Raw genomic sequence first — 14,756 nt, forward strand, 5'->3', positions numbered from 1 at the left:
GGGGTTACTTGAGGTCAAACAAACCCCTCAAGGATATCACCATGGGGTCAAATGAGGTTATCTTGGTTCAACAGAGAACACAGGGGTCAACTGAGGTCAAGTGAGCCCCTCAAGAAGTCGCTGTAGGATCAACTGAAGACACAGGCAGCAATGGCAGATAAGATGTGCTAAATAATATGAACTGGGCACAAATGAGGGGGCATGGCGGGTTTACTGGTGTCCAGCCCTCTTGGCCTAGTTAAATGGAGTCAGAAACATCAGATGGGTCACACAGGGGCCTGAGGTGTCATCTGTAATTGGAACAAGGCCTTGGTCCCAGACCCGTGGTTATTGGCACCTAATGAAGGCACGAGTACAGTTAAGCATTCTAACAAGTCTGTGTAGCGACAGAGTTGTCAGCTAGTGTTTATTACCATCTACCCTTGGTGTTAGCATAGCTACGTTACAGGATCAGGTAACAGTGCGACAACAGCATGGGCTTTATTTATTAGTAGAGGGTTAGTACCTGTCAAAGCCAGTAAAGGAATTCTGTTAGAATGTGATAGATTCTAATGCTGCAATTATTGATGAGTAATTATTAGTATCTACAGAATCTACTAATATATAAGAGTTATTGGTTAAGGTTACTGGAATCCACTGTCAGAGCTGGTTTTAGCATTATTAGTGCTTACAGCAGCTATTGTTAACAGATAATTCTGTTTATTGACTGTATTAGATTAGAATGTTATGATTATCACATATAACATCCACTGTAGACACTAGTTACTAAAGTAATGCAATTTTTAGACTTGATTCTGTTAAAACAATGGTCTACTAATAATTATTGGAATCTACAGCAGCAAGTAACAAAGTTTTCTTATAGATTCTAACAATAGAACTAGGTGGTGCCTATAGTAGGGAGTAATACAAATAGCTATTCCAACCTATACAGTATCTATTAGAATCTAACAATAGTTATCTATGAGTAGTAGTTACAGTAGCTGGCCCTAAAATTAGCTATCATAATTTATCAGAATGTATATATAGAAATATTAGTATCTACAATAGCTGGTAATATTTTCTCATGTAATCTACTGGTATCTAATAATGCTGTTATTCATTAAGTAGTTATTACTATCTAGATTAGCTAGTAATACTATAGAATCTATCCTAGTAGAATCTAACACAGAATCTACCTAGATAATTGCATTAATAAATCTAATATAGAATTATTAATCGTAGTTATTAGAATTCATGAATGAAATTAGTAGTACACTTTGTAGCTAGCCATACAATTTTGTCTCATAATCTATGAGAATCTTAACAGAATTATCTATTCATATCTGTATTTGTATTACTGCAATTATTTATTAAAAATTTTTACTATTGGCATCTAATACATTAATTACCTAATTGTATTTAGTATCTACAGTAGCTCTTAATACAGCTACCCATTAAAATGTATTAGAATGTATCAATAAGAATTATCTATTGCCTAGTATGTAACAGTTGTAATCTATTAGAATTAAGGGAAAATTCCATTAATAACTATTAGTATCTATAGCAGCTATCATTACAATTACCTACTATAATGTCTCATTATCTATTAGAATCTAGTGATAGACTTATCTATGATTAGTCATTGGTATCTGTATTAGTAGCTAATACACCTATCTAGTAGACTCTACTGTTGGGATCTATTAAATTCTACTGACAGTATTATCTTTTAGTATCTACCATCACGTTATATAATTATATATTACAATCTCATACTGCTAATATCTATTAGAATACATTAGTAGATTTGTTAGTACTGGTTGTTCTTAGTGTCTGCAGTGGCTGTTAATGTACCTACCTATTGGAATCTATAAAATTATCAGTTACCAGCTACGAGGGGTATAAACGTGTCCTCTGTTAGAACCTCAACAGGATTATCATCAAAGAGCAGCCTGTACCTTGTTAGTCATTACCAGCTACCAGCCCTTTCTATTTGGTACCAGCCTTGTTCACCACCTCTCAGTAACAGCACCTGTCACCAGCAAACAGAACACATTTTCCTGCCCTGGCCCTGGTGCAAAGGCAGCTTAAGCCAACACTATTCTGCTAGCTTCATCCGTGAAGCAAAGGGCTGGTTTTGGCAAAAGCCACGCCACAGCAGCGTGTACCACTGCAGATGCCTTGCTGAGAGCAGCCAAGCTGAGACCCCAGGGCAGCAGCCACCAGACCACTGTGACCTTCAGCGGTGTCCCCTGTGCCAGGGGTCAGCAGGAGGAGGGGTTTGAGCCAACACTCATCTGCTGGTTTAAGCCTGTTTCCTAGGTGAAAGTCCTGCTGCTGTGGAAGTAAACCTAAAGCTGGGAGTACGCATGGTGCCACCTGCCCTTGGCAACCTGCTCCCGGGGAAGGGCACCTTGAAAATGAGGATGGGAGAGATGTGCTGCCCTGGTGGAGCTACTGCTAGCAAGAACAAACTCAAAATCTGGCTTTGAACTTTGTACTTTATTTTCACATATTTAAAAAAAACCTTGCAAGTATCAGACAAAACTTCTGGAAATTTACACACAATCCAACAAAAATATATATAAACCAAAGCTTTTGCTTCAACAACACTTGTAGCTCACGAGTACAGCTCACCACTTGTTAGGGCGCTGGCCACCGGGCTGCTGCACGGCTCCCTGCTACCGGCAGAGGATGCTGGGGGTGCGCAAGGGGACACCTCTCCTGCTACCCAGGGTTAGCCTCAGCCCCTTGCCAAAGAGCTGGGGGGGAGATAGGCTTGTGGACAGCACAGCGCTGCGAGTATGACTTGGAAGGGCTGATCTCTCTAGGAGGAGGCAGGAGAGTGAGCCATGTTTGCAGGCGGAGAGCTGGGACAGGCCCCAGCAGCGGAAGCTAAAGGCAGACCGCTCGCCCATTGCCCTCTCCACTGCTGGGCTGCTGTAGCACCAGCCTGGCTGTGGGGCCAGGGGTGCCACCAAAGCACGGAAATAAACTGGTTCCACCTGGGGCTGGTAATCATTCAGCACAAAAAAAAAAAAAAAAAAAAAAAAATCCCCTGAGACATAGCCAACTGGCCCTGGCCTAATTTTAACTTTGGGGGAGGTGGGGCTCTGGGACCTGCTGTAGCTAGCAGCCGTGCAGCCCCCCTAAAAGCAATCCAATTCCCTGGGGACTGGGGAGAGGGAAGCCCTCTCACCTCGTGTCAGCAAGGCTACGCTACAAACCAGAGAACCCAAGCCCTTGGTCTGGCATGTGCTGGAGAGATGGGCACCCCCTGTCCTTGCTCTGCCAGGTACTTCCCTCCCTTAGGATCACAGCTACCTGTCGTGCAGATCCCGACCTGTGCAGCACCGCCTGGACATGCTGGGCTAAACCAACAAGACAAGAAGAGTTCAAAGGAAAAGCAAAGCACTAACACCTCCCCAGCAGCTGGCAAACACTGCTCTAACACACCACTTCCATTCTTCGCTCATCTAACCTGCACACTGCTACATCTAAGGTACCTGGGACATCCCAAAAGTAAAAGTAAAATTTCACCAGCTTTTCTCAGCAAGCTTGGAGTAAAACATATCAAAACCTTCCCACACACATGCAGGACAGATTTCCTGAAAAAGCCTCAAATCCTTCCACCAGGTAGCTTAATGGGATATTTCTTTATAATATTGTTGTTGGCTTCTCTGTAGTAGTAAGCAAGTCCAGCTTTGCTGCTGCTAAGTCGACAACCTGCAAGCCCACGGTTGAGGTAATGGACAGGCGAATCAAGGGGGCGTGAGCCCCCGTGTGTTGGGGCTCAGCACTGCAATGCAGTAATTGTCTCTGGCCATGCTCCCCAGGTACTGGAGCAGGGGTGGGACAAGGCAATCCAAGAGCAGGAAAAGTTTGAAAGAAGAAAGCACTTAGTAGATTCCGTCTCTAGTTTCTCAGATCGATGTATTTCTCGCTCTTCAGTCCACCAAAACAGAAAGAGGTATAAAAAAAAAAAAAAAAAAATCAATCAGTTAGGGATGAACACAAAACCAGGTCCTCTACTGTACGTGTCTGTGTGACAGACAGCAATGCAATGGGGGAGAGCCACCAGCCCCGGCCACCCCATGGTGGCGGAGCATCAGCCCCAGGGCAAGGGGCAGTGAACAGGAGCTGAGTGAGCAGCAGGACCAGGGTGGGGTTATCCTGGCCTAAGGCAAATAAAACCACAGCAAGCTCAGGTGCTGCATCCTAAGACTCCTCAGGACATGCAAGCCTTAGCATGGTGATAGTCAGGCACCAGTACCATGAATAGCTGCTCAAGCCCAGCTCGAACCCAGCTGAGAGCATGTGGCCCAGGAGATTCATCTCACCCCGCACTGGGAGCTCTGGCTCAGAGATGCCAGAGCAGGGCCCAGTTCTGCAGTTTCCCCCCCTAGCCAGAGATGTTTATGCAGTTCCTTCTCCCAGATACCCCGGGGAAGCCCAGCTCCTGCTCCCGGGAGCACAGAAGGAGGCAGAGCCAAGCAGGCTGGGCAGTGGGCAGTGTGCTCCCAGGAGGTAGCAGGGGCTGGCACGGAGCGCGTGCGCAGGGGAGGGCTGCTCCCACATCCCTGGAGCAGAGAACCAGGGCTTTGTCACCTCCCCTCCCTCCCACAGCCCCTCTCGAGCGCTGATGATGGATGATGGAGGCCCATGCAGGGTGCAGAGTGCTGGGAGATGAGCTTGCAGAGAGGAGAAAAGCATTACCTCAATGCACCCCCATAGACTCCTCACCTCTGTTACCAGCCCTGGGAGCAGCCCTGGCCCTGGGGAAGGGCAGTGCACGACGCTCTGTCCTACCTGGTCAGCGGCAGGTCTCTTCTCGCCGTTGGCACCCTGCAGGAGCCCCGCCTCTTCGGAAAGTTTATCTGACTTAACTTCAACTACAATCTTGTCTTTACGAGCCTCTGGCTTTGTGCTAGGGGAGGGAGGTGACAATTTTGAGACATGTTTGCGATACCAAAGAGGGTACGTGGCCGACTGAGCAAAGCCAAGCCCTGGGGCTCCATCTCAGGGGATGCTCTGGAGCAGAGCTGGGGCAGAAGAAAGCCAGGGCTGAAAGAGACTCCGGCTCACAGAAAAATTTGGGCTACCCAGCCCCTCCCTGGGGAGGGTTCCCTTGGCTGCTCTACCACTCTGCTGTCCTCATTGCCTCCCTGTGCAGACGGGGCAAGCAGTGCGGAGCCCAGGCTGTGGGAAGCTGGAAGCGCTGCTGAGACCCCAGCGTGGTGCCCCCAAGGCTGCACTATTGCCTCCCCCCGTGATGGGCAGGGAGCGGCTGGTGCAATAAGATGGGAAGCATGAGTGATGGCAAGCACCTCTGGCCCCAAGGGCTCCCTGGGAGGGCAGGCAGCAGTGCTTACATGTCCTGTTTTCCAGCACGGCCACATGGGATCTTGCCTTTCTTGTGCAGGAAGTAGATGACAGACCCCAGCACAGCCACCACGAGGATGCAGACGATGATCGCCACAATGATCACCCCTTTGCTCTCTGGTGTCTTTTCAGCTAAACACAGTGAGAGAGGAAGAAGTTAATGACTGTCCCACCCTGATGCTCTCCAGCTTCTGCATTACTGCAATCCACTGGGGGCAAGGAAAGGACCCCTTCCCCAAGAAAGCACCATGGAGACTCCAGTTCCTGGTGCTTCTCTAGCTCCCTGCAGGATGCAGATGTCGGTAGAAAAATGCTCCATTAAGGCAATTTCTGTATGAATACACCTCGCATTCTGCTCCCGGCTGCCACACCCCCAGGTGCTGAAGGAGGATGGCTTACAGGGTTTCCTGCAAGACATCAGGCCATCCCTCTGCTTCCTCGCCCAGCAGCCATGGGCTGCAGGAAGCTGCACTTGATGGCCTTACTGGGCTACAGGCTGAGGACAAGCAGGCAGTTTTCACACCGCTGAGAAACAGGCAGAGACGGAGCCTCTGTTTCCCTCACAGCTTGGCAGGGAGAGAGGAGTAGCAAGAGATACAGTGCAAGAGCCAGCAGCCAAGGCTCCCTTCCCAGGCCAGAGGTGAGCATGACTCCCATCTGTGGCATGCTCCGGCCAGAGCCCAAGCTGACAGATGCGTGCACTCAGTGCAGTGCGGAGACTGACCTTTTCTCACGGATTCCACTGGTAGAGCAGGAAGGGAGGGAAAGAGACAGTGCTCAGCCACACCGCACCAGCACGGCACACATGGCGCCTGTGCGAGGGGGACCAAAACTTCTCTTGGGTCCTGGGACAGAGGGCAGTGCCTGAGACTCACCCAGCAGCTGGATGTGCTTCTCGCTGGCACCCAGTGCGTTGAAGACCCTGCACATGGCTCCTGCCTGCAGCAGGTCGTGGTTCACACGCACTGTTAGGTTGCTGGCGATGTGCTGATTTTCAAAATACTCATGAGCCTGTGAGGAGGAAAGGCAGCAAAGGATTCAGTGCCCAAGGCAATGCGCGGCCCCTCTGATAGACCACGGCCTGGACCCAGCACCCTCCCCAGCACTCACTGTCCCGTTGACATTCCAGCGGAGAGAAGGCCTGGGGAAAGCGATGGCCTTGCAGGTCAAGTTCACCACCTCGTCCTGCCGCACGTACAGTGGGGAGCTGATGGCGACGATTCGCGGCTTCCCTGTGGGGAGGGCACATCAGGCACCCGTGGTTCTCGGGAGGAACAGGGCCAATGCTGGGCGGGACGGGGCTCACTCTGACAGGGTGGCATGCCCTCACACACGCTGGTTCTTACCATGAACAGCCACGGCCACCTGCTTGCTCTGCTCCAGCCCCGGCACACTTGGTGCAATCACCTTGCAGCTGAAGTTGCTGGAGGTTTCAAAGGTGAGGTTGCTCAGGAAGAGCTGGTTCCCATCAGCAACCTTCCTGCCCTGTTGGGAAGGGATGCCCCCAGGCAATGAGCCCCAAGTACCAGGCCCTTCTGCACCCAGCTCCCCAGGCTCTGCAGCTGTCCCAAAGGGCATCAGCCACCTCTCTCATGCACAGCGAGGGAGCCTACAAGCACAGGACCTAGCTGCAGTACTGGTCAGTAGGTGAAGAGGTAGAGATGGGCAATGCAGGTCCATGGAAGGGGGAATTCTACCCCTGGCCTCTCTCAGGAGAGATGGAGCAAGCTCCTGGCCCTGCCCAGTTTGCTGCAAAGCCCAGGCTCATCGAGCTTGAGCATGACAGTACCCGAATACCTGCTCACCTTCTCATCCCTCCACTGGTAGTCCAGGGCCACAGGGCTGTGGGCATCACAGCTCAGCCTCACACTATCCCCTTCCTGAAGGGGTGAGGACGGCTCCATCTTCACATTGACCCCTTCAATATCTAGGAGAGGGATGAAGACCAGGGCAAGGTGAGCAGGAGGGATGAGGCACCCACCACGAGGTCCGCAGGGTCCCATCCCCCTGCCTTACAGTTCACAACAAGCTCCACATCCTTCTCTAGCTGCTTCATATCATCCAAGTCTAGGGTCTGGCATCTGTATAGGCCGCTGCTGCTCTTAGTGACATTGTGCAAGTTCAGCACCCCACTGTTGGAGTCTGCCAGCGAAGACAAGTCCTGCCAGCTGTCATCCAGCTGCAGGCAGTGAGGAGAGAACAGAGCCCTTAGCACCACACAGGCACCTTCCACCCCAGCTGCTGCATCCCACTCCCCAGGGCCCTTTGGGCAGAGGACAAAAAGCAGCCAGGACATGAGATGTCTGTCAAGGGAGAGGTGCCCAGGTCCCCTCTGGCCCCACCTCTATCTTATAGAAGCTGAAGACAGGCGCTGGGTTCCCATCAGCCTCACAGACCAGCTTCACATCATCCCCTTCCTTCACCAGGGCAGAGGATGGCATGACCTGCAGCTTCACATGCTGCGCAGGATCTGGGGGAGGGAGGAGGGAGCAGAGAAGGTCAGTGTGGAGCCCTGCCATGTGGCACCAGGCAGCAGGCATGACCCCCAGCCCCAGCCCCCGACTCACAGAAAACGTTGACCTTGACTTGCCGTGACTCCACGGCATGGCTCTGTCCCCGCAGCCAGTAGAGCACGGTGCAGTGGTAGAGGGAGTTGCGGTCCGCCCGGGTGACGCGGGCAAAGAGGGTGCTGACCACTGTGTACAGCCCACTCGACTCACGGGTCAGCGTGGCCAGGATCTTCACCTCTACAGGGGACACAGCCACTGTACCCAGCCCGCAGGGAGGCCACGAGAGAGAGGAGGGCTCCCTTGGGAGCACAGGGCTCCTTTGGGTGGCTACTAAACCCCAGCCAGTGAGGTCCTGGATAACACAAGTGCCCTGGCCCCTCTCCTGAGCAGGCAGGCGCCGTTCCCCATTCCCATCCTACTCACTCTTCTCCTTTGGCTGCAGCTGCTCCCCATCCTTGTGCCACGTGATGTTGGGGAGCGGGAAGCTGTTCCTGCTCACACACTGGGCAATCTGCAGCAGCAGAGAGAGCCTTGAGCACAGGGTGCCCCATGGGGAGAGGGGAGCGAGGAGTCTGGCATGGCTGGGACCCTCCCCGTCCTCCATGGGGGGGCCTCTCCTCACCTGTGGGATCTCAATGCTCTGCACAGAGACTCCTCCTGAATTAGCTGTGATCTCAGGGGCCTCAGGGACCTCTGGAAAGAGAAGCCACCCCATGCGTATTAGGAGGAACGGGACAGGATCCCCTGCCAGCCCCGCAGTGCAGATGCACAGCTGTGCTGCCCTCCTGCTCCACCACTCACTGTAGACGCGGAGCTCTGTCTGGTTCTCGCCCACGCCATGGCTGCCTGCCCCGACCTGGCAAACGAAGGTCCTGGTGTCCTGCACCGTCACCCTGCTGATGGAGAGGGCCTTGTCCTCCCCCACTGACAGACGCCCCTTGTAGTCCATGTTCTCCTCCACGATCTCGCTGCCCATGATATGGCACAGCCTCACCCGGTTGTTGCGTTCGATCTGCAAGGTGAGGAGTCGAGGCTGAGCTGATGGGGAGCCTGGGAAAAAGCCCCAGACTAGCTGCCACCCCAGCCCACCGCCCACTGCTCCTCACCCAGGCCAGCACTCACATAGAACCAGTTGATGTAGGCATAGGAACCATTTCCAGGGACGTAGAAGTTGCACTCGATCCTGGCCGTGCCCCCGCTCTCCACTTCAACCACTGCTGGCATGGAGACCTCCAGCTTGCTAGCTGCTGCTGCAGGACAGAGCCCGTCAGGGGTGGGAAGCACAGGGAAGTCCCCAACTCTGAGCCAGCGAGGGAGCTGAGCCCAGGCCTGTCCCCATTTCCATCCCTCAGAGGGCGTGGGGCAGAGCCATGACCTGTGCTAGCATCCCCCAGGCAGAGTGTCCCAGCCCAGGGGGAGTGCCAGTCAGGAGCATGGCCCCACTCCCACCACCACGCTGCCTTCTGCGTCCACAGAGCCCACGAGCTCAGACCACCAACCCCGGTCCCAGAGAGGGGACGAGGCATGCTGTGCTCACACCACCAGTCACCCCAAGACACACGGAGATAATCACACACCCCACTGCTGTTGCAGACCCTGCCAGACCTGCCCTCCCCACAGCATCCCAGCCTTGCTGAAGTGGGCAGCAGGACCTCTGAACCCTCAACCCCCTGCCCCCCCCATATATACCACCAAGGCAGGGAGCATCTGCACCCTATCCAGGAATGGGTATGGGAAGGGGCTGCATCTCCACAGTCCGCAAGCAAGTGGATCGCCTTGCCAGCTGCCTTAATCTGAGTCTGGGGCAGCGTCGATCCCCCTCACATCCCAGAGAATGCAACTACCCCTCCCAGCATGAGCCAGCATCCCAGACCAGCACCCACCATGCCTTACTGGCCCCAAGGGCCAGGCAAGGAGGTGTCAGGAAGTTAGTGGAGGTTAGCAAAAGCAGGGGAAAAGGCCAGGTACTGGTGAGTGAGTCTGGCAGCACAAAGGCTGCACCTTCCTGCAGCCCAGGACCAGAACCCTGACGTCAACCTGCATGGCCCCCGCAGCAGCCCCGTGAGCTAGGGCATGAATGAGGCGCTGTGTTCCTCGTCAGTGGGATAGGGCACACAGAGAAGCAGCTCAGGAAGGGTGCCCCAGCCAGCTGCGGCTGCCTGCTGCTCCCTTTCCCCCTCCAAGGCAACAGGGACCGTCAGGGAGGCAGCACGCCCCCAACCAACACGGCTGTGGCACAGCCAGGACTCGCAGGTCCCTCCCCAAGCTCTGATCCTGCCACCCAGGCAAGAACCCAGAACCCAGCAGTCGGAGCATCCAATCTTGCAGCACACCCAGGGTGAGCTCCTCACTGCTCCTCTGCTCCCTGCCCATAAAGCAAACCCTGCACTGCCTGCCCACAGCACGGGTGGCACCAGGGAACCCCACCCCCAGTGAACAGAGCCTGCCTACCCTGGCATCCCACCTTCCTGCCCAGCCCAGCTGCCTGCTTGCCTGCAGCAGTAATGGAGTTCTTGGCCACACTCCAGAGCGGCAGGGGAAGGTAATGGCTATCGATCCAGGACAGGGAACAGAGCAGCTTCCCGAGGGGCTGGGAGTAGAGCGGTCCCAGCTGGGCACAGCAGATATGAGGGCTGCGTCACAGCAAGGGTGGGACTGCGATCGCCACCGGCTATGCGGGTGCCAAAGCATGGGGGAGTCTGCATGCCCCGGGGCTGGCACACTGCCCTGCAGCAACAGGGCCAGCCGGATTGACACCCACGGCCCAGTCCAGGTATGGGAGATGGGGACAAGAGGCTGGAGGAAGCCAGCTGTGTCAACAGCTCCCTTGATAGTGCCGCTCAGTAACAGCCACAGAGCCTCACAAGCAAGGCAACTTCAAAGGGCAATGCTGTGCCCACAAAATACTCTTTGTCTGGAGTGGGCATGTGGTGGCAGAGCCTCAGAATGCAGCCAGGAGCCCTCCTGCCACAGCAAAGGCCCTGGCTCACAGGACTAGCCACCTCAGGACACCCCAACAGCCAACTCTTGGTCCTCACTCATCCCATCTGCACAGCACAGTTGGCACTAAGCAAAGAGGGGCGAGCAAAGCACTGCACAGGAAAGGAGGTGCTAGAAAAACAGGTAAAAGCCCCAGAGATAAGCATGCACTGGGGTCAGGAAACTGGACCGAGAACACACAGGAAAAGATAACTTTGAACCGGAGGCACCTGCCCACCTGCACGGCCATGACTTGGCTGTCTGGTGCTGCCAGGCACCTGCAGACTTGGGCAAGCCTGGGGCTGGGGTGCACCCCAGCTGCCCTGCTGCACCCCCCCTTGAGCCCCGACACTTCGGTCTGCAGGCAGCCAAGCCAGGCTTTGCCAAACCCCCCCAACATTTTTAGACTTTCAGCATGGTCCCTGGGCAGAGCCAGCCCCTGGAGAGGGAGGGCTGCTGGCCCGCTCCGATGACCTGCTCGGCATGAGAGCCCTCATGCAAGCAGCGAAACAGCAGAAACCATGAGCTCAGAGCTGGAGAATGGCTGGCATCTGGGGCTGGCATGAGGCACACGTCCCTCCCACCCATCCACTGCCCTTGAGGAGGTGGACATGGACGCTGCAGCCCCCACTCTGCCTGGAACAAGGTTTCACTGCTCCCCACCTCCTCCAGGGCAGGCTGGATACCAGACCTCCCTCGGGCTGGAAGGAGCACCCAGCAACACTGCAAGTGGAGCCAGCTGGGGGACACAAGGCCCCCCACAACCCCGGGGACACAAGGCTTCCTCCTGCAGCTCTGCCAGGCGCGTGGGCAGGCTGGAGAGGCACTGGGCACAGGCATCCGGGCATAGCAGGGTCTGGGTACATGGCCAGATCCTCCCTTGCGCCCTGCACGGCTGCAAACACCGCTTTGGTGAGGCAACCTGGGCAGGGCTGGAGACCCACTGGCCACGCAGGGAGCAGCCCAGCAGCAGAGCTGAGCTCCAGCCTGCACCGTCCACCCCAAGCACCTGGCACAGCTCCAGAAGGAGACCTAGAGATCTGGAAAGGATGTCTGCAGCAAAGCAGAGAAGGGAGGAGAACCCCCGTGCCTTTCCATCTGGCTGGCGGACAGCCGGCCGGCAGCCAGGGCTCCGCAAGAACAAAGATTTGCTTTTAGAGACGGGGAAGGGGGTGGGGAGTAGCACAACGCCTCCGCCAACCTCCTGCGGAGCCGAGGTGTGTGTGGGGGGAACAGCGCGGCTGCGTTGGCGGCGCCAGAGCCCCCGCGCTGAGCCCCCGCCACAGAGCAGCGAGAGGAGGGGCACTACCGGGGTCTGGAGCCGCACACGAGATGCCTGAGGTTTCCACGGATTTCTGCTCCCCTCTTGGGGAAACCAGCTGTGGCCAGATCCCTTCTGCTCCCAGCACATGCACACGTGCTGCCCTCCTCTGCCCTGGCAAGGCTGTCCTTCCCGCACAGACCCCTGCACCTGGGTGCCCCAGCTCCTGCGGAGCAGGATCACCTGCACCCCTTCTTCCTCCTAGAGAGAAAAAACAGGGTGCAGAGCTCCAGCCCTGCAGCAAGCAGCACCAGCGCTCAACAGCCTCTGCCCCAGCCCAGCCCTCACTGTGCCAGGGCTGGAACCAAGGCTCTGCTGCAGCAGGGACCAGCACCTTGCACCCCCAGACAAAAACCACACCACCCTGTGAGGACCCAGGCATGTGCCCCAGGAACGGGAAGGCTCACAACCCCAGCCCTGCAGCCAGGTGACAGCACTCACAGAGACCTAACAGCCGGAGATTGCAGTGCAGAAGGGGCCAGGGTGGTACTGGCAGCCCCCGGGTGGGCTCAGCCCCCCGCGCTGGCAGTGAGGTGAGGCCCCCCCGGCCCGCCTGTGAATGGCTTGGCGGTAGCCCCTCATGCTTCTGGGATGCATCGAGCCTTTTGCCGTGGCTGGGCTTGCAAACACACCGATGCCGCCAACCAGTAAACGCCCCGCTCGGCACATGTGTTGTGAGGAAGGGGATCCCAGCACGGGCCGGGGGTGGCAGCAGCCTGCCTTTGGCTCGGGCTCTCCCGCGGAGCCAACGCCTTGGCCAGAGCAGCTTCCCCGGCGCCTGGGGCCACCTCCGCAGCGTGGCTGGGCAGGGACAAGGCGAGAAGGCGGCAGGGAGCAGCCAGCGCACCGGCACCGCTCCCTGGCCCCCGGCGAGGGGAGAGCACGAAGCGGGGAGCAGGGCAGGGCAGGAAATGCAGCCCTTCCCTGCCGCCCCCCCGAGGGTGAAAATGGACTGGAAAGAGGTTAAAAAAAGAAAGTGTGAAAAAAGCCAAGAGAAACACAGTGCTCAGGGAAAAAACTCCTTAGAAGGAAAGGGGTGGATGCTTCCTAATAACTCGACCAATTCACCCTGCTGCACACTGAACACACGTGGGGCACACCCCGGCACCCTGCCCCACAGAGCACGGCCCCGGGAGGCTGCCTTGCACCGGCCACCTTTCCCTGGCCGCTGCCCCCCGGGACGCAGAGACCACCCCTCGCTCTGCCCTGCCTTGCGGGAGGCTGCAGAGGGGTCCCGAGAACGGAACCGGGCACTCCCGGCTCGCCCCACGCCCAGACCCACCCCCGCCGCCGCCGCGGAGCCCGGGGACGGGCAGGCGAGGTCGTAGCCCCGCGGGGGCTGCTCCCACCTAGGCTACCACGATTTTGGCATTCCTGGCCCCAAGTCAGGCAGCGCCCGAAGGGCGTCAGCTCTGCCGGCTGCCGGGGCTGGCCCCGGTGCGGCTCTGCGGGGAAGACCCCCGCCCCATCGGCTGCCGCCCCTCGCCCCCTCTTCGCGCCGGGCAGGGGCCGGCAGACCCCCGCACCGGAGCGGCGGCTGCAGCCCGGCGCCCCCCCCGGGCAGCGGCGAGAGCGGGGCCGGCGGCAGTGCGGGGCCAAGGGGCAACCGCGGCCGCCGCCCACCCCGCAGGTGCCCCCTCCCGCCCCCCGGCCCCACTCACCGCAGCAGAGCAAGAGGCAGCAGCACCCCCAGCCCAGGGCGAGCCCCGCCGCCCGCCGCCCCCCAGCCATGCCCGCCGCCGGCCGCCCTCGACTGAGCGGGGCTGCGGGCTGACGTCAGGAGGAGGAGGAGGGGGGCAGGAGGAGGAGGAAGGCGCGGTGCCTGCCCACCGCCCGCGGCAGCGCCCCCCCGAGCCGATCCCCACCCTCCACGCCCCTCCCGTCTCGGCACGGGCTGTTTTCAGGCGTTTCTAGCCCTGCGGGGGGGGGGGCTGGCTCCCGCTCGCTTGCAGACCCGCAGCCCGGCCCCTCCTGCCTGCCCAGGCTTGCGCGGGCTGATCGGAGCAGACTGGCGGGCGCTGGAGGTGGGAATCGCGGGCAGAGGTGGGGGGTCGGGCCGGTTTCCACAGGGACAATGCCCGAGAGGGGGCCAGTGCCCGAGAGTCCCACGTCCAGGCGTCCGTGGATCCGGCTAGCAGTGCTTCGGGGCTGGGTTGACCTGCTCCATAGCTCAGCCCTGCACTGCCCCGAAGCCCAGCCACAGCTTCTGGGTTGCCTTTGAACCCACGCATGCGGACTCAAAAATAGGGGGATCAAACCGCTCTTCCTCATTGCCTGGGCTCTGAGAGACATCTGGACACCTGGGGACAGCAGGGACCTGGGGGAGCAGCAGGGACACGAGGGTGGTGCCGTCCCAGGCAGGTCACTGAGGTCTGCAGGGTCGGCACCCCAGGCCCTCCTCTGCCTCAGTCTCCATACACACGGTGCCCCCAGCCCCTCGGCAAAGCCCCATCCCTGACCCCGAGGCACGGCCCTGCTCCGTGGGGCGCAGCGAGACGCGGCCTGAGTCCCCATACAGCTGTTGGGCACAGCCGTGGGAAAGCTGGTAGCTGCGGTGGACGGGGCAGCACGCCTGGCAAGGGGCCGGC

The 14,756-nt window shown here is 57.5% G+C and overlaps 1 protein-coding gene across 5 annotated transcripts; it reads right to left on the reverse strand.

Annotated features, from left to right (window-relative positions):
- Positions 1 to 2,459: 2,459 nt before the first annotated feature.
- Positions 2,460 to 13,948, reverse strand: MCAM (melanoma cell adhesion molecule). Of its 5 annotated transcripts, none has more exons than XM_042800659.1 (16): positions 13,830 to 13,948; positions 8,991 to 9,115; positions 8,670 to 8,880; positions 8,491 to 8,561; positions 8,292 to 8,379; positions 7,926 to 8,105; positions 7,701 to 7,828; positions 7,375 to 7,537; positions 7,164 to 7,285; positions 6,705 to 6,843; positions 6,469 to 6,590; positions 6,234 to 6,369; positions 6,083 to 6,100; positions 5,349 to 5,490; positions 4,786 to 4,903; positions 2,460 to 3,921 (listed from the first exon to the last, which is right to left on the reverse strand). In XM_042800659.1, exons 1-16 carry the CDS (start codon positions 13,897 to 13,899, stop codon positions 3,892 to 3,894), a joined length of 1,863 nt encoding a protein of 620 aa, XP_042656593.1. In that variant the 5' UTR covers positions 13,900 to 13,948; the 3' UTR covers positions 2,460 to 3,891. The 5 variants fall into 5 exon arrangements, with proteins under 5 accessions (XP_042656593.1, XP_032854099.2, XP_042656595.1 ...); XM_032998208.2 differs by having other exon boundaries at positions 8,991 to 9,118; positions 13,830 to 13,925; XM_042800661.1 differs by lacking the exon at positions 4,786 to 4,903 and having other exon boundaries at positions 8,991 to 9,118; positions 13,830 to 13,927.
- Between the last annotated feature and the right edge of the window lie 808 nt (positions 13,949 to 14,756).

This window comes from Tyto alba, unplaced genomic scaffold (genome assembly GCF_018691265.1).
Source record: "Tyto alba isolate M040663 unplaced genomic scaffold, T.alba_DEE_v4.0 Super-Scaffold_32, whole genome shotgun sequence".
NCBI classification, from domain to species: Eukaryota; Metazoa; Chordata; class Aves; order Strigiformes; family Tytonidae; genus Tyto; species Tyto alba.